The following is a 24,807-nucleotide window of genomic DNA, read 5'->3' on the forward strand; positions in this document are numbered from 1 at the left end:
GAAATGAAGCCGTTTTCTGACGCACGAAAAAAAAGATAATAATATCCCATGTAATGTAAGTACTAAGTAGTTTAATGTTCACTAATAGTTTTTGGATTATTATGGCCTACTTCAGTCGCGAAGATGAATGCCTGGGCATTCACTGTGGTCGGAAAGATGTCGTCCACACATCAGTTCCCCCCTCTCCACGCAGCTGATGTATCCAAAGGAACTGGAGTGCCGAGGAGTCGCAGGTTCTGCCAGGTGTAGCACAATAATTAGTATGCGAAATAAAGTTTCCCTCAAACAATCTTACTATGAAAATATCAGCTTTTTATTTAAAATAATTCGAATCGCTCAACCTGAAACGAACCAATGAAATCAGGAGACTGTTATTGAGTGTGACATCGAAGTTACAACTTACAACTAGTTCTTAAACTGCGTCAGCCTTAGGGAACTTTTAAACATTCATTTTTTTTCTTTCTTTTTCTTCAATCATTTTTTGTTTTCATTTCAGACAGACTCTTTAAGACAGAAGCACCCAACATCTACAACAACAGGATAAAAGAAAACCAAAGAATTCTTCATTTCAAAACAATGCAAAATCGATGATTTTTTCCCACGCATCCTTCAAGATCAGATCACCAGTCTTCTAGTGTCCCATTCCTAGATCAGATCACCAGTCTTCTAGTGTCTCATTCCTAGATCAGATCACCAGTCTTCTAGTGTCTCATTCCTATATCAGATCACCAGTCTTCTAGTGTCTCATTCCTAGATCAGATCACCAGTCTTCTAGTGTCTCAGCTAAGTGCCACAAGAAAATCTGTTTCCGTCAAGCTGTATTTGTCAAAGAAAAGATAGAACCAAAGTCTCAAGTTCTATTTGTCAAAGAAAAGATAGAACCAAAGTCTCAAGTTGTATTTGTCAAAGAAAAGATAGAACCAAAGTCTCCAGTTGTATTTGTCAAAGAAAAGATAGAACCAAAGTCTCAAGTTGTATTTGTCAAAGAAAAGATAGAACCAAAGTCTCAAGTTGTATTTGTCAAAGAAAAGATAGAACCAAAGTCTCAAGTTGTATTTGTCAAAGAAAAGATAGAACCAAAGTCTCAAGTTGTATTTGTCAAAGAAAAGATAGAACCAAACTCTCCAGTTGTATTTGTCAAAGAAAAGATAGAACCAAACTCTCCAGTTGTATTTGTCAAAGAAAAGATAGAACCAAACTCTCCAGTTGTATTTGTCAAAGAAAAGATAGAACCAAACTCTCCAGTTGTATTTGTCAAAGAAAAGATAGAACCAAACTCTCCAGTTGTATTTGTCAAAGAAAAGATAGAACCAAACTCTCCAGTTGTATTTGTCAAAGAAAAGATAGAACCAAACTCTCCAGTTGTATTTGTCAAAGAAAAGATAGAACCAAACTCTCCAGTTGTATTTGTCAAAGAAAAGATAGAACCAAACTCTCCAGTTGTATTTGTCAAAGAAAAGATAGAACCAAACTCTCCAGTTGTATTTGTCAAAGAAAAGATAGAACCAAACTCTCCAGTTGTATTTGTCAAAGAAAAGATAGAACCAAAGTCTCCAGTTGTATTTGTCAAAGAAAAGATAGAACCAAACTCTCCAGTTGTATTTGTCAAAGAAAAGATAGAACCAAAGTCTCCAGTTGTATTCCGACACGTAATGGGAAACTGTTTGGAGATATACAAAGTAACACTCAGGAACACGCCTGGAATTTACGGGCCCCCATCACAGGAGGAGAAAAAGGCGTTTCCAATGATGAACCACCATCAAGACAGGAAGCCAATGGGTCTAAGAGAGGGCCTAGCAAGGAAAAGACTTTGTGACGACATTAGACCCCCATCAGAGTCACAGCTGAAAGCGTTGGAGGTTGTATATAACTAAATAGGGAACAAAATTATTTCTGACATAGTTGTCCAGCATTAATTTCTATTGAATTTCTATTAGGTGGTTTTTCATTCATTTAGATTTGATCAAGATTTTCTTCCCTTCTATGTTACTAAAAATATCCTATGATTTATAAAACACTTTAATGTGTAATTCATTGAAGAATTTGTTGACCGACACAATGACCAATGGAAAGTAGTCTAACTAATCTCTGACGTAAACATAATATAAACAGTAGAACGGGAGGCAGATTTGTAGCTCCTTCTATAGTGTTAATAGGAAATATCTGGTTTATGACATACATCTTGTCTATAAGATGTATCCCGTTTATAAGATGTATCCTGTATATAAGCTGTATCCCGTTTACAAGATGTATATTGCTTTTTAGATGTATTTTGCGTTCATCTAAATCACCTCAAGGTCAACAGTAATCTACAACAAATTATTTTCGTTACCCAAACCGTCCGAACCTTGTTAGTTTTGTACAAAACTTCCAGATGACCTGATTGATTCTAGTCAATAGTATTAAAGATATTATAAGTGATTAAATACTAATAGAACTAATTAAGAAGTAAAGAACAATTCTTTGAACATCATTTACAGACATGGTTTACTTCCCTGATCAAAAGTAAATAGTCAACGATAGTATACAGGAAACTGGTAACAATCAACACATTATCATTCTTAGATGCATGATGTTTGCAGAAGTTGACTGCCAGCATTATCTTTTCTTTTTATATTACGCAATTTTGTTTCTTTTGAACAGGAAAGTTTGAGAAATCTTGAAGGCATGAATAGCCCCTCGGGCCTTGGGACGACAACCACCGTTGTTTTTTCCGTGAACAACCATGTCGGTCATTTGGCCAGTGCTCTGAACATTTTTCAGGTAGTGGACACTTTGTTCAACCCGAAGTTAATGGTAATAGCTTTAGAAATATTGACATTGAAGAAACAAAAACACACACAAAAGAAAAACGGTGAGAGGATTGTTATGGAGTCTTTGTGTGTGTGTGTTTCTCTGGTGACTGGAAGAGGTGAGCGAGTGAATGATGCAAGAGAAACGGCAGTGTCGTCACTTGGTCTTAGGGAGGTGACGAGTCCAAAACGCCAGAGTGATAAGATGTTTTTTTTTGTGTATTGAGTTAGATTTGGTTCAGAACACTATATTTATGACTAAAGTCTACTACATTTATTTCAATTAAATCTCAAGTTGATATTGTTTATATTGTAATAAAAGTTATACATAATAGTGTTCACAAATACGTTATTCAAGTGATTTTAAGTTTTACAAGTTACAGCGGTTAAGTTGTCTACTTGGAGTTTGGTGTTACAAGCTTACAAGTCAACTACCTTCTAAATCTGATATATATAGAAAAATAAAGGTACACCTAATTTAATGTAGATTTTTTAGGTGGTATCGGGTTAGGGTTAGGGTTCCCAAAGCCTTTCCCATGATTGGGTAAAGCTGCAATGCAACAGAGGTTTGAAGTTTTTCTTCTCCTAGGTGGGTAGCCAGCCATGGCTAACGAGCCCCTCCGGCCCAAAGCTTACTGGTTAAGGCGCCAGTTACTCGCCTTTGCCCCTTCTCCTGTTAGTAAGAACAGTTCCGCCAGGAGTCAGAGGCTATTTGAGACTCAGGCCATTAGGAAGCATTTTATAGGTAGTGGAGTGCTTACATCCATTACCACTTCCGGCAATGACAACCTTGCGGAGTCAACCCTGAGGAAAAAAACGAAGCTGGGGACACTAAGGCATTTTTCAGCACCCACTGCTGCACCCTGGCAGAACCTGCGACGCCGCTGACCCCAAACTATATCGGCACTGCCGTTCCATTGGATACATCGGCACAGCTAATGCCAGGCATTCAACTCATTGCCATGAGATGATCCATAGTCGCTTCACGACTGAAGGAGGCCCTAGAAATAGGGTTAGGGTTATATAGGCTCTGTGCTCGCCTCTTTGTCCAACGTCCAATAGCGTCAGTTATATTGTTTATTAGTCTATCTGTAGCAGAGTTTAAATAACTGCTTAATATGCATGAAATGGGATGTAATTATCTTCCCTTTTGAATAGACGTCTGTAATTGATAAGATATGCAATTTTTTTAAACAATAATTTCATGATATCCTGGTGTTCTAGGAAAATAATATCAATGTGGTGCACATAGAATCCAGGAAGTCCAGGAGATCGGATGCCCTCTTCGACATCTACGTAGACTTTGAGACAGACCACATCCGCTTGGAGGAACTTGTGAACCGGCTGAAGCGGGAAGTGGCTAGCCTAACCTTTAACCAGCTCAACATTCCCATGACCCCTCCAGCCTTGACCAAGAAAGGTGAGCACCAGGGGCGGACTGGCTATATGGGCATTCGGGCGAATGCCCGGTGGGCCGGCACCCCATTGAGCCGGTAAGGCCACCCAAAGGGCTGTATGAATGCCAGTAAATTGTTTTAAGATTTATATTATTCTCTTTAAAGATAACACTTTGAGCGTCATGATTGAAAATATCTTTTACACTAATACTAATGTAAAGCATTGTTGTAAATATCCTTCATCCGTATCAGGGGCGGACTGGGTGTCAAAACCGGCCCGGGCATTTCTATGTAATCCGGCCACCAACATGCTATATATGATGTACGTTGAATTATAAATCTCCTAAAAATCATATTATGATGCTAAGTTTGAGAATGTGACGAAAGCTGGGTTTACATAACAAAATGCATTTCTACTAGTAGGTAGCCTGCATGGTTAGTTAGTGTATTTCATGATTTTCTAAAACTAGTTGGTATTACTAAATGATTATATTCGATTTTATATAACTTGAAAAAAATCATGCTACCATACAAGCCAATATTAACATAACCATGTAGGCTACTTGATATTCACATACAAGGCTCGTTAAGAACCCCCAACAACAAACTATTCGATTGTGTCCAAAGGATTACTCGAAGAACGTCTTCAGCAACAGCCGTCACCATGAAATTTTCTGCCTTTTGTCATGATTTTTCTCAGCCACTTCTTTACACATCTGTAATATGCAGTGACTTCGTTCACAAGCTCCTTGTGTACAAGACAACATAATTACAAGATACACCCCTGTCAATAAATTGTACATCTTTAAAACTATGTATCTTAACAGCAACAATAGCATCATCTGCACTTTCTCCTCAAGATAATAATAATAATAACTTAACCATACCAATTCGTATGTTACTGGACATCCCAAATATAAGACTGGAAGCATCGTGATTGGTCCCTTTATAGACTCATCCGAATATATTCACACCAACGTGAACTTTATATTTTTAAAAGAAGTAAATGCCTTATGTTGCTTGTTATTCGCTTAGTGTGTAGGCCACCATGATGGATGAAGTCTATAAAAAAAGCACTGTATACATATGCAGGTTATTAAATTATATCGGAAAGTGCATTACATAGGTAGTCCTAGTACACTGTAGAGTATGTCAATCATGACTCTCTGAGTGCTACTTATATAAGAGAATATTATAGAATCTTTTTACAATTTAATTCGAGTCCTGGTGGCATTCACGTGGCCCTGTTCATTTCACTGGCCCTACCGGCCCAATTGGGTACCGGCCCACCGGGCATTTGCCCGAATGCCCATATAGCCAGTCCGCCCATGATCCGTATATAGTGCTTCTAGTAGACGTCGCTAAACTATACGCAAGAAGCTTAAGGCATCTATTTCTTATAGAGATCGGTGTTAGTGTGAATCTATTCGGATGAATCTATATAGGGACCAACAACAACGTTCCAAGTCCTATAGGATGACATGTCCAGTCACATACAAATTCTTATTTGTCTGATGGAGTTATCGCATGATCTCGAGTTAGCTTCGCTACGAAGTCCTTCACAAGTCACAATTATTATTTTGAACAGTGTAGAAATGAGTTGATTGGAATCAAAATGCAAAAGAATCTAAAAAGTATATACAAAGAAGGAGCAGAAAATACGTAATAATAGCTATGTACAAAAATGTAGTAAACATAATGATGTCTTTTCGCAAGCACTAGAGATTTACCAATCTTATGATGACAGCGTTTAAAAATAATCAGGCTTAACGTCAAACGTAACACGAATACCAAGACGGCAAAGTTATTGACTTAAGTCGAAATACAAAGAGGCTTTGCTAAATATGAGATTATCTTGACAGCATTTGTTTTACTGAACGTAAGGATATTAAAAAAAACACGTGGACATGTTCTGTTGTGTGTGTGTGTGTAGCCAGCTCTAAGATGAAGTCAAACAAGGTTTCCAAGTTCTTGAGAAAGCAGTATATTTGAGTAAAGTAAAGTTCTCTTTCAGACCTTGCCATCTATAAGGCCAGATGATGTTAAGGTCATCAGTTTCTTTGAGAATGGTTAACAACTAAAGTCAGGTACCCGTTAAAGTTGGGTGGACCCAGGGGAGTCCCAAAAAACCTAAAATTCAAAATCCTAGTCTTCACCGAGATTCGAACCCAGGACCCAAGGTTTGGAAGCGCTTAACCACTCAGCCACCGCGCCCCCATCAACTTGTTAGAAGGGCAGTTTAAATAATGGAGGTTGAAGAGTTGTATTTGTACATTGAAGCTCAAATGTCTGAGAAAAAAGGGCGAGGAGTGAAAGTGAATCATAAACAATATGTTCGTTGTTGGAGGATCCTCAAATGTCTCACTGCGCTCCCCCAGACTCCCTAGCTGTCCTTGGTAGTGTGTACTGTATTTCCACTAATTAAAAGTAGAACCTATTATAGGCTTAAAAAAACGCCCGAAAGAATGAAAGGTCAGAATGTAATGAAGATTAATTACATACATATACATTGCAGAGGGGGTAGAACCCCCCCCCCCACACCGAAAAATCCTGGCTACGCCCATGAAATGACATGCCATTCATTTGTGGGCCGGTTCATATGGTAATGCCCGGGCCGATTTTGATACCCAGTCCGCCCCTGGTGAGCACGAGACATGAACACGTGAATCAACAAAAAAAAAAGAAAAACATTTTATAGACTGATTGCCAAGTTGGTCGTTGCAATATGAACATATATTAACAAATACCCCCCCCCCCCCCCCATGGAAACCAAGCAATAATCTCAATGGTTAAACCCTGATGGAAGAAAAAGTTTATTATGGAAAGTAAAGAGAGAGAAAAAAAAAAGAGAATTTGACTAAAGTATTTCCTGTCTTGGTTGTACCGTTGTACAAACACGTAGATCTACCGAGATCATTCAGCAGGGGAAGATACATTCTATCAACAGAGGGACACGTTGTAAACCTTTTTTCTTTCACAGGGGCCCATAATTATAAAACAATTACGATTTACATGAAAAATTAAACTTTTTCTTTTTCTGCTAAGGTAATACGATTTCAAATGTATCATTACTGCAACAAAAGCTTTTTGTTACTTGCAGTGAAAATTAGAAGAAAGAAATTTTATTTGTTCAAAAGTACAATTCTAATTAACCAGAAGTATTTAGGTCCTCACACTATTTCTAAAACTCTATGACTTGCGTTCTGCGTGTGTGTGTGTAGAATGTGATAGTTGGTATGATTCTCGTGACAAGTAACGGCTTGTAAACAGATGCTTCTGTACTCTAATAATAATATATCTGCATTCGGAACTTCCGATATCTGAGGTGTTTGCAGTGCACTATTCTGCTCACTAGAAAAATGTAGAGCCTACGTCAGAGATCAAACCTTCTCTTCCCCGCACTTCAGTAATGGAGACCAGCGAGTGGTAGAGAGACCGATCTATGTGTGAAGTATTTTATTTGGTAAAGAGTTGTGACCCTCAATGCCGCTCCTCCCTCCGACTACGCTCATGAAATTGTTATTTGCTTTAGTTTTTTCACGCTGTTGCTTGAATTCTCGCAGCTTTCTTTATTAATAGAGCCCTGGGATTTTTATTGGGGAGGGGAGTTGAACCTCCAAACCCCTTGGCTGCGCTGGTGGGGTAAACCGTGAACCTCAATATTTCCTTTGTTTACGCTCATGGAGTTTGGCGACTTTAGTTTTGCTTTTGTTTTTTTTTTAATTGAAGAGGTAGAGGTTTAACCTCAAAGCTCCTTTGTCTACGCTGGAGGTAGAGGTTTAACCTCAAAGCTCCCTTGTCTACGCTGGAGGTAGAGGTTTAACCTCAAAGCTCCTTTGTCTACGCTGGAGGTAGAGGTTTAACCTCAAAGCTCCTTTGTCTACGCTGGAGGCACGAGAGAAGCTGAACTTCTAAACCCCCTCCATTAAATATCTAAAGCAATACTACAGTCACCTCCCCCCCCTTTATTTTTTTTAGCCATGCTCATGTGGTACACACATCTCAATTTGACTTTAGTTCTTATGATAATTGAATTAATCCATAACTGTTTGATCATCAATCACCTTTTCTTAGCCTAAATTTGTCCTTTGATTATTGGACTCTACCTACAGCATGTCTAGAGCTTGTCCCATGGTTTCCAAAGAAAGTTTCAGAACTGGACCAAGCGGCCATCAACGTTCTGATGTACGGCAGTGAGCTGGATGCAGATCATCCGGTAAGTATTGCTTTCATATGTAGTCAAGAACTAAAGTAGAAACTCGGTGGACTATTTTGAGGAATACTCTTTTAATTAATAGAATTAGAACTAATTGAACAGAAGTGCCCCAATGGAAACGCTTCAAAGGCCAGCTTAGGCGCCAACTTGCTTTAACTGACATAAAAGAAAGCACTTAGTTGCAGGCGGTTTCAAAACAAGATAGCTGGAGGTCACTCACAAAGGCCGCGGGATACAAATTTGAGACCAAAAGAAAATCCGCTGCCGAGGACAGATGTAGTCAGCGAAAAGAAAATCTAAACCGACCACTGGCGACAATAGTCATGACTGCGCTGGTTGTGGCAAAATATGTAGGTCGCAGCTGGGGCTGCGTAGCCAAGGGATAAACAGCATTACTCATTAGTCTACGGAAGAGAATCCTTATTATTATTATTATTACTACTATTATTATTATTAATTGAATAGAAATGTTCTTTCATCAGATGAGGTAATTTATAGGTTTTATTGAGAAAGAAATTGGTGTGTTGTTTCCACATCTTCCCAAATCAAACGTATAAAATTGTCCGACTAAATCTCTTACATTTCAGGGCTTTAAAGATACAGTATACAGACAGAGAAGGAAGTTTTACACTGATCTTGCCATGCAGTATACACAGTAAGTGTCTTGAAATGCTCGCTGAGTTTGCTCAATATGTAAGCCATCGACACACATGCTCGATAATTGGTTAGTTTTGACTCGACTAGTCTAAGGGCATTTTCAGTACACTACAAAGGTCCGACCCACCCCTCCTACATGAGATCAGACTAATGACTTTACTGGGTTTAAGAGCACCAAGACTTACTTGTTCATAACTTAATTATTAGTTTGTTGTGTAACTCTAATTTTCTATACTTTTATGGCATTGAGTCTACACTATGTTGGTTAACATTGCATTGAGTCTACAGTCTACACTATGTTGGTTAACATTGTTAAAATAAACATTTATGTCTTCCATGTCTCGCATGAGTGGGTTGTCACCAGGGCAGCCATTAAGAGGTGACTCTTCGTCTCTTGGCTAATAAATTAAAGTAACCGGTAATTGTTAAAAGACGGCCCCACTCTTACATATAAGGCTTTTGACAAAGATCACCACCATAGTTTGCTTAAAAAATTAAAATGTTTCGGCATTAATGGTCCATTGCATCAGTGGATTAAAGATTTTCTGATAGGGAGAGAACAAACCGTAATAATAAATGGCTCTAAATCAACACCGATAACAGTAAACTCAGGTGTACCTCAAGGAACAGTCTTAGGTCCACTACTTTTCTTAATTTACATAAATGATTTACCAAATTGCATTACCTCAGGAACAAAAGTCAGATTATTTGCAGACGATTGCATAATATATAGAACAATAAAAACAACACAAGACACAGATATTTTACAAAGAGAATTAGATGAATGACAGAAATGGGAATCAAATTGGAGCATGTCTTTCCACCCAGAAAAAAATGTCAGTTGTTAAGAGTAACAAAAAAACTAAAACAAATTAATTCCACTTATCTTATTCATGGCAAACCAGTAACACAGACTAAAAACGCAAAATACCTAGGTGTTATAATAAATGAAAAACTGTCATGGAATCCACATATTGATGAAACAATAAAAAAATCAAACAAAGCATTTGGATTTTTTAAAAGAAATTTCTATAAATCAAATAAGAACATAAAACTAAAATGTTATTTAACCTTGGTTAGGCCAATAATAGAATATGCATCCTCCGTTTGGGACCCCTCAACTCAAGATAACATTAAGAAACTGGAACAGACACAAAATAGAGCAGTGAGATTCATAACAAACAAATATTCACACTTAACTAGAGTAACACCTTTAGTAAAATCACTAAATTTAGAAAGCCTTCAGGACAGAAGGCTCAAAAGTAAAGTAGCAATTATACATAAAACACTGAACCATAGTCTTCAAATACAAAAACAAAATTTAATAAAATACTCTGAAAGACACAAAGATAAAGGCACATTCCTCGTCCCATATGCTAGGACAAATTTGTACAAATGCTCCTTCTTCCCTAGTGCTATTAGAGCATGGAATGGGTTGCCTGAGCTAGCCAGAAAAAAACCAGTGACTTGGCAGAATTTAAGTCATTGGTTAATATGCATGACTAAATGCATGACGCGTAGGACGTAATCATCTTCTTTTTTTTGAAGTAACGTCTGTATTATTTAAGATAAGATAAGATTCAAGTGTTAGGACTAATTTTACTTATTGAACAACAAACATCTATTAGGAACTAGAGCGAGGACAAGAAAGTTTTCATCGGCCACCAGAAGTTTGATTCCAATCAGAAGTGACTAGTGACTAGTACATAAGTAAACATTTAGTAAGCATGAAAGTGTATCAACTGTATGGCCTCTTTAGTCAGACAAGAAGTTGCAGAGGGAAAACATAGTCTCTCGAGACGTCAAATGACACAGTAGAAGCAGAGGTAGAAGTGTCTGTTCTAAACACTAAAATGACACAGTAGAAGCAGAGGTAGAAGTGTCTGTTCTAAACACTAAAATGACACAGTAGAAGCAGAGGTAGAAGTGTCTGTTCTAAACACTAAAATGACACAGTAGAAGCAGAGGTAGAAGTGTCTGTTCTAAACACTAAAATGACACAGTAGAAGCAGAGGTAGAAGTGTCTGTTCTAAACACTAAAATGACACAGTAGAAGCAGAGGTAGAAGTGTCTGTTCTAAACACTAAAATGACACAGTAGAAGCAGAGGTAGATGTATCTGTTCTAAACACTAAAATGACACAGTAGAAGCAGAGGTAGATGTGTCTGTTCTAAACACTAAAATGACACAGTAGAAGCAGAGGTAGAAGTGTCTGTTCTAAACACTAAAATGACACAGTAGAAGCAGAGGTAGAAGTGTCTGTTCTAAACACTAAAATGACACAGTAGAAGCAGAGGTAGATGTGTCTGTTCTAAACACTAAAATGACACAGTAGAAGCAGAGGTAGAAGTGTCTGTTCTAAACACTAAAATGACACAGTAGAAGCAGAGGTAGAAGTGTCTGTTCTAAACACTAAAATGACACAGTAGAAGCAGAGGTAGAAGTGTCTGTTCTAAACACTAAAATTACACAGTAGAAGCAGAGGTAGATGTGTCTGTTCTAAACACTAAAATGACACAGTAGAAGCAGAGGTAGAAGTGTCTGTTCTAAACACTAAAATGACACAGTAGAAGCAGAGGTAGATGTAACTGTTCTAAACACTCAAATGACACAGTAGAAGCAGAGGTAGAAGTGTCTGTTCTAAACACTAAAATGACACAGTAGAAGCAGATGTAGATGTGTCTGTTCTAAACACTAAAATGACACAGTAGAAGCAGAGGTAGAAGTGTCTGTTCTAAACACTAAAATGACACAGTAGAAGCAGAGGTAGATGTGTCTGTTCTAAACACTAAAATGACACAGTAGAAGCAGAGGTAGATGTGTCTGTTCTAAACACTAAAATGACACAGTAGAAGCAGAGGTAGATGTATCTGTTCTAAACACTAAAATGACACAGTAGAAGCAGAGGTAGAAGTGTCTGTTCTAAACACTAAAATGACACAGTAGAAGCAGAGGTAGAAGTGTCTGTTCTAAACACTAAAATGACACAGTAGAAGCAGAGGTAGAAGTGTCTGTTCTAAACACTAAAATGACACAGTAGAAGCAGAGGTAGAAGTGTCTGTTCTAAACACTAAAATGACACAGTAGAAGCAGAGGTAGAAGTGTCTGTTCTAAACACTAAAATGACACAGTAGAAGCAGAGGTAGATGTGTCTGTTATAAACACTAAAATGACACAGTAGAAGCAGAGGTAGAAGTGTCTGTTCTAAACACTAAAATGACACAGTAGAAGCAGAGGTAGATGTGTCTGTTCTAAACACTAAAATGACACAGTAGAAGCAGAGGTAGAAGTGTCTGTTCTAAACACTAAAATGACACAGTAGAAGCAGAGGTAGATGTGTCTGTTCTAAACACTAAAATGACACAGTAGAAGCAGAGGTAGAAGTGTCTGTTCTAAACACTAAAATGACACAGTAGAAGCAGAGGTAGATGTGTCTGTTCTAAACACTAAAATGACACAGTAGAAGCAGAGGTAGAAGTGTCTGTTTTAAACACTAAAATGACACAGTAGAAGCAGAGGTAGAACTGTCTGTTCTAAACACTAAAATGACACAGTAGAAGCAGAGGTAGATGTGTCTGTTCTAAACACTAAAATGACACAGTAGAAGCAGAGGTAGAAGTGTCTGTTCTAAACACTAAAATGACACAGTAGAAGCAGAGGTAGAAGTGTCTGTTCTAAACACTAAAATGACACAGTAGAAGCAGAGGTAGAAGTGTCTGTTCTAAACACTAAAATGACACAGTAGAAGCAGAGGTAGATGTGTCTGTTCTAAACACTAAAATGACACAGTAGAAGCTTAGGTAGATGTGTCTGTTCTAAACACTAAAATGACACAGTAGAAGCAGAGGTAGAAGTGTCTGTTCTAAACACTAAAATGACACAGTAGAAGCAGAGGTAGAAGTGTCTCTTCTAAACACTAAAATGACACAGTAGAAGCGGAGGTAGAAGTGTCTGTTCTAAGCACTAAAATGACACAGTAGAAGCAGAGGTAGAAGCGTCTGTTCTAAACACTAAAATGACACAGTAGAAGCAGAGGTAGAAGTGTCTGTTCTAAACACTAAAATGACACAGTAGAAGCAGAGGTAGAAGCGTCTGTTCTAAACACTAAAATGACACAGTAGAAGCAGAGGTAGAAGTGTCTGTTCTAAACACTAAAATGACACAGTAGAAGCAGAGGTAGATGTATCTGTTCTAAACACTAAAATGACACAGTAGAAGCAGAGGTAGAAGTGTCTGTTCTAAACACTAAAATGACACAGTAGAAGCAGAGGTAGAAGTGTCTGTTCTAAACACTAAAATGACACAGTAGAAGCAGAGGTAGAAGTGTCTGTTCTAAACACTAAAATGACACAGTAGAAGCAGAGGTAGATGTGTCTGTTCTAAACACTAAAATGACACAGTAGAAGCAGAGGTAGAAGTGTCTGTTCTAAACACTAAAATGACACAGTAGAAGCAGAGGTAGATGTGTCTGTTCTAAACACTAAAATGACACAGTAGAAGCAGAGGTAGAAGTGTCTGTTCTAAACACTAAAATGACACAGTAGAAGCAGAGGTAGAAGTGTCTGTTCTAAACACTAAAATGACACAGTAGAAGCAGAGGTAGAAGTGTCTGTTCTAAACACTAAAATGACACAGTAGAAGCAGAGGTAGAAGTGTCTGTTCTAAACACTAAAATGACACAGTAGAAGCAGAGGTAGAAGTGTCTGTTCTAAACACTAAAATGACACAGTAGAAGCAGAGGTAGATGTGTCTGTTCTTAACACTAAAATGACACAGTAGAAGCAGAGGTAGATGTGTCTGTTCTAAACACTAAAATGACACAGTAGAAGCAGAGGTAGATGTGTCTGTTCTAAACACTAAAATGACACAGTAGAAGCAGAGGTAGAAGTGTCTGTTCTAAACACTAAAATGACACAGTAGAAGCAGAGGTAGATGTGTCTGTTCTAAACACTAAAATGACACAGTAGAAGCAGAGGTAGATGTGTCTGTTCTAAACACTCCTGTGTAGTGGCATTATTGTCCACTTTGTCTACACTTTGATTAATCATGTATCTGGCACGCACAAACTTATTTGTTTCAAACTAATTAGTACCTTCGGACAATCCTCTGCTCGATTCGATTGTGATGTGATTGGCCATTCTTTTTTTAGAGAAGGACTAACAGACAGTTAAGTGGTCTATTGATGCGCAGTCACCTGATTATATAGATAGTACACAGGGGTAGCTCCTTCCGCTTCGAAATGTTCCTTTGTCACTGGGTTGAGATGAAACTGTATATGGACTTGCTATTATATTCAGATCAATCTGATACCAGAGCAAATGTCAAAGTGACATAAGGAAAAGAAAATGTGACAATGTAAAAAGACACGAGCGATAATTTATGCATTGACGCAAGCAGTGGGTGCTGGCTTCTTAGTTCCAATCGCCTTAAATAGATAACAAATGCGCTGTATAGACCTAAACAAAGATAGAAGAAAATAAAAGCTTTCTCCAGGCTTACTTTAGGTGTAGAAGCACACGGCTATGAACATTGAACCCGTTGATCATACCCTCATATGTTAGCCAACGTCTTTCTCTCATTCAACCTCAACTATGATAACGAGTTATTGTATTGTGTACACTGAACAGTAATTATCTACTTGACAAGGTTTACATGTATAGCTTTTCAGGGCATCCCTCGCCCCTCTCACCCTCCGAGCTTGGGTTTTATACGTAAAGGAAGCCGATCCTGGTAGCCTGTATGTCGAACAATGGGTGACCCCCCAGGATCGATGCTTATGTGACGGTTGGGGATAGTGGTCCAGCGATCGCAAGAGAAGATTATTCCTGAAACATCTTGTCATTCCAGAAGAACCGAAAGAACTCTCCAATTCTTCTGGCAGCTTTTTCCTCATCAATATTCATAGTTTGTAATGAGCACAAGACGGGGATCGGCAAATCATTCCGGTTCAGAGGTCAAATCAAGGAAGACAACCTCAGGTCAATTATTTCCGCCCACGATTTTTTTTTTTTGCTTTGTAGTTACAAGTTGCAACATGTTGAAACATTAGATCGAAACACATTGGAACAAAGATGTCCTGTAATGTTGGAACACAACTATCGAGTCAAGAAATAACGCCTTTTAGAAAGCATCCGACGATTTCACAGCTTAGTTTTAATGTATGCATTTACTCTCTCACCTACTTTTTGTTACTCAGTAAACTGTCTTTTTGTTTGCAGATCGCGAGTTTATATATCTAGTGGAAACATTTAATTAATGCTAAGGTTTAGGTCCATGTTTGTCACTAGAACGAGGAGTCGTTAAAACTGTCTCAGACTTATAATTTTGAAGTTAAAATTTAAAGTTAAGAAATTATGTTACCACAAACATTGTTGCCAAAAACGCTATGTAAAATTAAAATATCAAGCCAATTTTTAGTAATTATTGTCCAAAGCCATTAACACAAACAGAATTTGAGCGAGACGTTTTACTTGGCCCAAACCTATTTGTCATTGCTGGCTCTTATTGACCATTGCCAGATTTATACGAGATTCGACAAAAAAAAAACGCTTCAAAACTTTTTCCATTTTATTATTGGTTTATAGTTTCAAACATAAAAACGTGTTTTTACTGGCATATTCCTGGTGGCGCAGAGCTAACATAAAGATAGTAGTGAGTAAGATAAAAGAGCAATCACATTGAAGATTGACCATCATTTAGATTTGTCATTGTTATCTGTTAACAGAGTACGTTCAAAGTTATCTAAAATATGAGTTGCAGTTCTTTACATTATAAAGTATATCAGAGAGAGAGAGAGAGAGAGAGAGAGAGAGAGAGAGAGAGAGAGAGAGTACAAGCATTACTGCGATAATAAATTAGATCCATACAAGTTTGTTTGTCCACACAATTCCATTGCAAACATTCAAATCATTGTGATGTGCTTCCATTAACAACCTTAAAATATAATTTTAAAAATATAAAAATAAAACAAGTATAATTTGAGTTTAGAATAATCTAGATTTAATGGAGCCTATATTTTCAATGACAGATTTTCTTTTATTTTAAATGTAATCGTTGACAATCTTCTGCCATGTTTTATTCTTCTTGAAGTGGTACGGACATTCCAGTCATTGAGTACACCAAAGAAGAAGTGGAGACTTGGTGAGTACAGCCTAGCCTAGTGTTTAGTGTAGTGTTTAGTTTAGTGTTTAGTTTAGTGTTTAGTGTTTAGTTTAGTTTAGTGTTTAGTTTAGTGTTTAGTGTTTAGTTTATTGTTTAGTTTTGTGTATAGTGTAGTGTTTAGTGTAGTGTTTAGTGCCTACTGTTTAGTGTACTGTTTAGTGTAGTGTTTAGTCATCAACTAGTTACATTTACATCTTCGGAAAGTTTCAGAAAGAATGTGTACAACACAGATGCACAGATCTATTGTATCTAATGCCTTCTTGGACCCCTTATGATCCCAACAAATCAGGTCACTTTAAATGTCAACGAATTGCCGGGTCTTTTGTTTCCCACTACACCTATATTTAAACAAATTCATGGCTTGGAAACTAAAAAGGTGACAAAAATATAGTAACAACTATTCCATGTGGTTCATACCACCCTAACTTTCACATATCTCTTAGTCTGTTGAACTGTTAGGGCACCACACAAGATCTGTTGACCGTCTTTCTCCATTCCTCTGTCTTTCGCCTTGGATTCTTTTAAGTTGTCTTCCTATCGCTTTCTCTGTCTGCCTCTTCTTCTTTTTTCCTGGTACTGTTCCCCGAAGGAAAGTCTTTACAAGCCGTGAGCCCTAAGGACCTTGTGATATGGCCGTAAGGTTTTAGTTTGCGTTGTATTTTTGAAAGTGGTCAGCAGGTCATCGTGAGACCTAATAGCCGTTGTGATCCTGTTTTTTGTTAAAATCTTTATAGCTTTCTCGGCGATGTTTTTCTTGATTAGGTGTCCAAGAGCGGTTTTGTTTGTCACCTCTGACCTCACAAGCACGTGATCAATGGTAAACAAAAGAGCAAAGAGAAACTCTATGAATAGAACTCATTTTTTTTGGAGATACAATATTTCACTCAGTCATTCAGTCAGGGTTTTTACAAAGCTAATACCAACTGACTCCGTCTGTTTGTCTGTCTGTCTGTATGTCTGTCTGTCTTGTACACTTTTTGTACTCGTTATTTCTCCCAATTTCTATTCTCGGATCAAGTTGAAACTTGACATAATCATGCACTGTTCCTAACAAATCATGCACTGTTCCTAACAAATCATGCACTAGTTCCTAACAAATCATGCACTAGTTCCTAACAAAAAATGAATCAATCAAAAAATAAAAATAATTAAATTGTTAGTGGTAATAAATATTTTTTGATATAAAAGGAAATAAATTTTACAGTTTCAATATATAGGGCTGTAAATGTACAGTTCTTTCCCTTCTATATTTTTTTTTGAAAAGTAATCTAATAGATTTCCGGTACAGTCTCATTGACTAGGCGGTGTGTCTTTACGCTGACCATTGTTTTGATAGTTTCTAAAGTCAATCAATTAGCCTACACGTCTTATGCAAGACCAGGACCTATATAATAGAATGGAAATAAATGTAGAACTCATCCAAATTACCCTTTGGTTTTGTTTTGTTTTTAAATCAGAACTAAAACTGTTTTTCTAAACGATACATTATACTTTGTTCAAGGGGCACAGTGTTCAGAGAACTGATGAAATTATACCCAACTCACGCTTGCAGAGAATACCTGGCCAACATTCCTTTACTGGTGGAACACTGCGGTTACAGGTTAGACTTTTGGTTACAATTGTGCTCAAATATCTTGGAGTGTCTTAGACTGTTATTTTTTTCATCAGAGACCTTTTCTCCGATTGTTTAAACTTTAAAACCAGATCTTTAAACCATTGTTGCCTTCAGGAGATTAACCTTGAGTAAAACCTGAAGGCGTTGAAAGTATCAATTATGATACTCCCTCGGATAGCTTCTGAAACTGAGTTGGTGCCAAACAGAGTGCAAAGCGTTCCTTTGGATCACATCAACAAGATCTGGGGAGGGAGGACCATGACATATCAACAACATCTGGGGATGGAGGACCATGACACATCAGCAACATCTGGGAATGGAGGACCATGACACATCAGCAACATCTGGGGAGGGAGGACCATGACACATCAGCAACATCTGGGGAGGGAGGACCATGACACATCAGCAACATCTGGGAATGGAGGACCATGACACATCAGCAACATCTGGGGAGGAAGGACCATGACACATCAGCAACATCTGGGAATGGAGGACCATGACACATCAGCAACATCTGGGGAGGGAGGACCATGACACATCAGCAACATCTGGGGAGGGAGGACCATGACATATCAGCAACATCTGGGAATGGAGGACCATGACACATCAACAAGATCTGGGGAGGGAGGACCATGACACATCAACGAGATCTGGGGAGGGAGGACCATGACACATCAGCAACATCTGGGGATGGAGGACCATGACACATCAACAAGATGTGGGGAGGGAGGACCATGACACATCAACAAGATCTGGAGATGGAGGACCATGACACATCAACAAGATGTAAGGAGGGAGGACCATGACACATCAACAAGATCTGGGGAGGGAGGACCATGACACATCAACAAGATCTGGGGAGGGAGGACCATGACACATCAACAAGATCTGGGGAGGGAGGACCATGACACATCAACAAGATGTGGGAAGGGAGGACCATGACACATCAACAAGATGTGGGGAGGGAGGACCATGACACATCAACAAGATCTGGGGAGGGAGGACCATGACACATCAACAAGATGTGGGGAAAGAGGACCATGACACATCAACAACATCTGGGGAGGGAGGACCATGACACATCAACAAGATGTGGGGAGGGAGGACCATGACACATCAACAAGATCTGGGGAGGGAGGACCATGACACATCAACAAGATCTGGGGAGTGAGGACCATGACACATCAACAAGATCTGGGGAGGGAGGACCATGACACATCAACAAGATGTGGGGAGGGAGGACCATGACACATCAACAAGATCTGGGGAGGGAGGACCATGACACATCAACAACATCTGGGGAGGGAGGACCATGACACATCAACAAGATGTGGGGAGGGAGGACCATGACACATCAACAAGATGTGGGGAGGGAGGACCATGACACATCAACAAGATCTGGGGATGAAGGACCATGACACATCAACAAGATCTGGGGATGAAGGACCATTACACATGAACCACCCATGATCATTTTATCTAAGGCTCAGGAATACGCCCCGGAGAGGAAACTGCAAAGTGGTTAAAACAATTTGGGAGGCAACTTTTTTAAAGCCACTCCAGAATCGGCTTTTGTAGTTACAGGATCTGCTCCAACTCAAGAAGAAACCAAAATTAGTAATTCGTCTGGGCATTGGAGACAGAAAGAGCCAAAGCGAAGTTTAGGTCGTTAAACTTCTCTGATGTTACCAGACCGACATACTCGAGTGTATAAGTGTGTTTGGTACACTCAAAGGTAGAGAAAAATGCGCATCTGTTTGTGTATGTGAGTCTGTAGAGTAATGTAAGTGTGGAAAGGAGTTGTATCTGTGAGCATCTAAAAGTGTGTGTGTGTGTGTGAGAGAGAGAAAGAGAGATTTGACGATAATTTTGCCGCGACATGCTCGGGAAATGAAAACCTAATACAACAATGAACGTACTAGGTCATGTATGATTCACGTATTGGCGTACTAGGTCATGTATTATACAAGTATTGATGTACTAGGTCATGTATGATACAAGTATTAATGTACTAGGTCATGTATGATACAAGTATTGACGTACTAGAGCATGTATGATACAAGTATTGGTGTACTAGGTCATGTATGATACATACATTGACGTACTAGGTCATGTATGATACAAATATGGACGTACTAGGTCATGTATGATACAAGTATTGACGTACTAGGTCATGTATGATACAAGTATTGACGTACTAGGTCATGTATGATACAAGTATTGACGTTCTAGGTCATGTATGATACAAGTATTGACGCACTAGGCCATGTATGATACAAATATGGACGTACTAGGTCATGTATGATACACACATTGATGTACTAGGTCATGTATGATACAAATATGGACGTACTAGGTCATGTATGATACAAGTATTGACGTACTAGGTCATGTATGATACAAGTATTGACGTACTAGGCCATGTATGATACAAGTATTGACGTACTAGGTTATGTATGATACAAATATTGACGTACTAGGTCATGTATGATACAAGTATTGATGTACTAGGCCATGTATGATACAAATATTGACGTACTAACTCATGTATGATACAAGTATTGATGTACTAGGCCATGTATGATACATGTATTGATGTACTAGGTCATATATGATACAAATAGTGACGTGCTAGGTCATGTATGATACAAGTATTGACGTACTAGAGCATGTATGATACAAGTATTGGTGTACTAGGTCATGTATGATACACACATTGACGTACTAGGTCATGTATGATACAAATATGGACGTACTAGGTCATGTATGATACAAGTATTGACGTACTAGGTCATGTATGATACACATATTGACGTACTAGGTCATGTATGATACAAGTATTGATGTACTAGGCCATGTATGATACAAGTATTGGCGTGATAGGTCATGTATGATACAAGTATTGATGTATTAGGTCATGTATGATATAAGTATTTAATTCAAAGACGACCAATGTCAAGCACCGTTACGAAGCTCATAGGTCGAGTTCAGATATAAGATGCCATTTTATGTGTGTGTATAAAAATTCTTGACATTTTTTTTCAACTTAAAAAGTTCTATGGTAGGCTTACTAATGAATATCATCTAATGGTATTTAACAAAAAATGACTTCAACCATCCGCCATTACATTTTCCATTTCTAAAAAACAAATCTGACATTCTAGTCATTAAGAAAATATTCGTACAATATATAAATTCAGACTTATTTTCTTAAGTATAATTCTTGTTGCTTGTCTATCATCAAGATCTATATGTCTTGCATTAGGTTATATGTATACTTATTTATAGGTCTAAGAATCAAACTTTTTTATTCGTCCACAGAGAAGATAATGTACCACAGCTTGCAGACGTGTCCAGATTTTTAAAAGGCAAAATATCTTTTAGAGTATTTACTTAATATTTAAAAAATGTTTCTAGATGAAATCTCCTCATTGTTCTGTATACATTTAAAATGAATTATTTTGTTATTTTATTTTCAAACGTCTAGAAAGAACTGGATTTACTTTAAGACCAGTGGCCGGATATTTATCCTCTCGTGATTTTCTGGCCGGATTGGCTTTTCGAGTATTTCACTGTACCCAGTATATACGTCATAGATCAGACCCTTTCTATACACCAGAGCCGTAAGTTTGTTCAAAACTTAATTCGTTTATTAATTGGCTCTCTAAAGACTGTTTTTATAAAGAGCACTCCATATTACATCAGGTTTTAAGATTTAATTTACTCTTGCATGTATTTGAAATGGCGTCACAGAGGCGTCCTTAGCAGTACGTTTGGCGAATGATAGATTCGGGGCCGCCAAGATTCGTAAGTCTAGATTAAAAATACCTTACCACTAATTATTAAGAAAAATCTACTTGGTATTAGCGGCCCCCGCGAAACTGAAAGTTGTAAATACTGCAGTATTTAGAAAAAAAATAGCGTGATAAAAAGTTTTCATGGCAATTGAGAGAGAGAGAAAAAAAAAGGTCCTGGTTTATGAGAAATGTTGACCGAGAAATTCATCATTCTTCATTTCCGTAATCAATGGATAGGCAAGGCTCATTAGAATTTGTGACAGAGGCCCACACATTAGAATTTGTGACAGAGGCCCACACATTAGAATTTGTGACAGAGGCCCACACATTAGAATTTGTGACAGAGGCCCACACATTAGAATTTGTGACATAGGCCCACACATTAGAATTTGGGACAGAGGCCCACAAATTAGAATTAGTGACAGTCGCCCACACATTAGAATTTGTTACAGAGGCCCACACATTAGAATTAGTGACAGAGACCCTTACATTAGAATTTGTGACAGAGGCCCACACATTAGAATTAGTGACAGTCGCCCACACATTAAAATTAGTGACAGTCGCCCACACATTAGAATTAGTGACAGTCGCCCACACATTAGAATTTGTGGCAGAGGGCCACTCATTAGAATTTGTGACAGTCGCCCACACATCAGAATTAGTGACAGTCGCCCACACATTAGAATTTGTGACAGTCGCCTACACATTAGAATTTGTGACAGTCGCCCACACATTAGAATTAGTGACAGAGACCCTTACATTAGAATTTGTGACAGAGGCCCACACATTAGAATTTGTGACAGTCGCCCACACATTAGAATTTGTGACAGAGGCCCACACATTTGAATTTGTGACAGAGGCCCACACATTAGAATTAGTGACAGAGGCCCACACATTAGAATTTGTGACAGTCGCCCACACATTAGAATTTGTGACAGTCGCCCACACATTAGAATTAGTGACAGTCGCCCACACATTAGAATTTGTTACAGAGGCCCACACATTAGAATTTGTGACAGTCGCCCACACATTAGAATTAGTGACAGTCGCCCACACATTAGAATTTGTTACAGAGGCCCACACATTAGAATTTGTGACAGAGGCCCACACATTAGAATTAGTGACAGTCGCCCACACATTAGAATTAGTGACAGTCGCCCACACATTAGAATTTGTGGCAGAGGCCCACTCATTAGAATTTGTGACAGTCGCCCACACATTAGAATTAGTGACAGTCGCCCACACATTAGAATTTGTGACAATCGCCTACACATTAGAATTTGTGACAGTCGCCCACACATTAGAATTTGTTACAGAGGCCCACACATTAGAATTTGTGACAGAGGCCCACACATTAGAATTTGTGACAGTCGCCCACACATTAGAATTTGTGACAGTCGCCCACACATTAGAATGTGTTACAGAGGCCCACACATTAGAATTTGTGACAATCGCCCACACATTAAAATGTGTTACAGAATCCCACACATTAGAATTTGTTACAGAGGCCCACACATTAGAATTTGTTAGAGGCCCACACATTAGAATTTTGGCAGAGGCTTACAGTGATAAAAGAATGTAATGCGGGATCCTTTGAAGGGCGCGACCTGGAGTGGTTGCTCAATCATCACCCCAAAAGCCGCCTCTGGTCGCCATAAAAGCGTTGTTAGAGCAAGTGTAGCAATTCAAAATTAGAAGAATTAATTTCCTTATAAAGCAGAATGTATTTATACAACACAGACAGTTAATTACTTGTGTGTTATTTTTTCGCAATGTAATTCTCGTTCTATTAAGAGACATAATTAAGGCTTATTATAATAGTCTTTTTTAATATAAATGAAATAATTGTATAATGGATGGATGTGTATTTAATACAAATAGATGGTAGGTTTACAATGAAATGACATGCTGAAGATGATCTCTGGAATGACAAAGGGAAACAAATTAATGGTGAAAAGTAAATTTATGTTATCTTTTCAGAGACTGTTGTCATGAACTTATGGGGCACATGCCTCTCCTGGCTGACCCATCGTTTGCCCAGTTCAGCCAAGAGATCGGTTTGGCATCACTTGGTGCTTCGGACAATGATATAGCCAAATTGTCCACTGTGAGTAAATAATGTCTGATTTTGAAAAAAACTTTTTCTTTCTCTTTACAAAGTTTATAGTATATTCATCATTATCTCATGGGTGTAGCCAGGAGAGTGTTTAGGGTCCCCATATAGAGAGTGTTTAGGGTCCCCATACAGAGAGTGTTTAGGGTCCCCATACAGAGAGTGTTTAGGTTGAAAACCTCTCCTTTACATTTGATTCTAAAGCAAACTACAGTCACCAAATTCTATGAGCGTAGCTAATGGGGTTTTGAATTAAAAAAACAACAACAACTCCACAGATTTTTTTAGTTTAACCCCCTCCCCCCCCCCCCCGACAAATGATTTTGACGATAAAACTTCCCTTTTCAATATAAAATCTAAAGCAAACTACAGTCACCTAGTTCTGAGAGCGTAGCCAAGAGAGGTTACACATTTCTACCAGTGGCTGGGCTCCATTAATAAAGTGCAGTGAATAGTCATCTGCCGAAATAAAAAACACTAAATGTGGCTCAACAAAGATGGCTAAAACAGATTTTAGGAGTCAGTTATAGAGATCGGGTCTAAATCAAGGAAATCCTATGCCGAACAGGGAGACAACTCCTTAGTAAGGTTGTGACAGACCCTCGCATGATGTTTATGGGGCATGTTCTCTGATAAAATGAAATACGCATAATAAGAGTTGCGATGACATGGAGGCCATTATGAGGAAAGCGCAAACAGGGACATCCTAAAACAACTTGGTGCCACACTTTCATGGAGGTCCTCAGAGCAGGTGGACACCAGGTGAGAAGAGGCTTCAGACTTTGCCAGTGACAGATTTTTGTGTGCCGAACGACGCTGCAGAATCTAAGTCAGTAAGAATAGCAGATTAGCTTTCTGAAATAAAACTTTTTAATATCAAGATAATGCACTGTAGGTACCTCATAATATGCATTTTGTTGGCTTTCAATACCGAAAATAGTGCTTGTCGGCGGGGCTCCACCCGCGCTGGGGGAGCTCACAGCGCTCCTCCAGACCAATTTAATTGGCAAGGGTCTGGTCATATCTGGCTCGTATTAAATATATTGACATTGAATCTAA

General features: G+C 38.4%; 1 protein-coding gene across 1 annotated transcript in view; it reads left to right on the forward strand.

Moving 5' to 3' along the window:
• The first annotated feature begins 741 nt into the window (after window positions 1-741).
• Window positions 742-24,807, forward strand: part of LOC106070864 (tryptophan 5-hydroxylase 1-like) — a 32,719-nt gene continuing 8,653 nt past the window's right edge. Inside the window, exons 1-10 of the mRNA XM_013230846.2 lie at window positions 742-1,859; window positions 2,644-2,763; window positions 4,017-4,212; window positions 8,302-8,405; window positions 8,993-9,060; window positions 16,152-16,202; window positions 17,725-17,823; window positions 21,160-21,206; window positions 21,326-21,461; window positions 23,616-23,742. Coding sequence (XP_013086300.2) covers window positions 1,653-1,859; window positions 2,644-2,763; window positions 4,017-4,212; window positions 8,302-8,405; window positions 8,993-9,060; window positions 16,152-16,202; window positions 17,725-17,823; window positions 21,160-21,206; window positions 21,326-21,461; window positions 23,616-23,742 — 1,155 coding nt within the window. The 5' untranslated portion in view covers window positions 742-1,652. The remainder of the gene's footprint in view (window positions 1,860-2,643; window positions 2,764-4,016; window positions 4,213-8,301; window positions 8,406-8,992; window positions 9,061-16,151; window positions 16,203-17,724; window positions 17,824-21,159; window positions 21,207-21,325; window positions 21,462-23,615; window positions 23,743-24,807) is intronic.

Source organism: Biomphalaria glabrata, chromosome 6, assembly GCF_947242115.1.
Source record: "Biomphalaria glabrata chromosome 6, xgBioGlab47.1, whole genome shotgun sequence".
Taxonomy (NCBI): domain Eukaryota; kingdom Metazoa; phylum Mollusca; class Gastropoda; family Planorbidae; genus Biomphalaria; species Biomphalaria glabrata.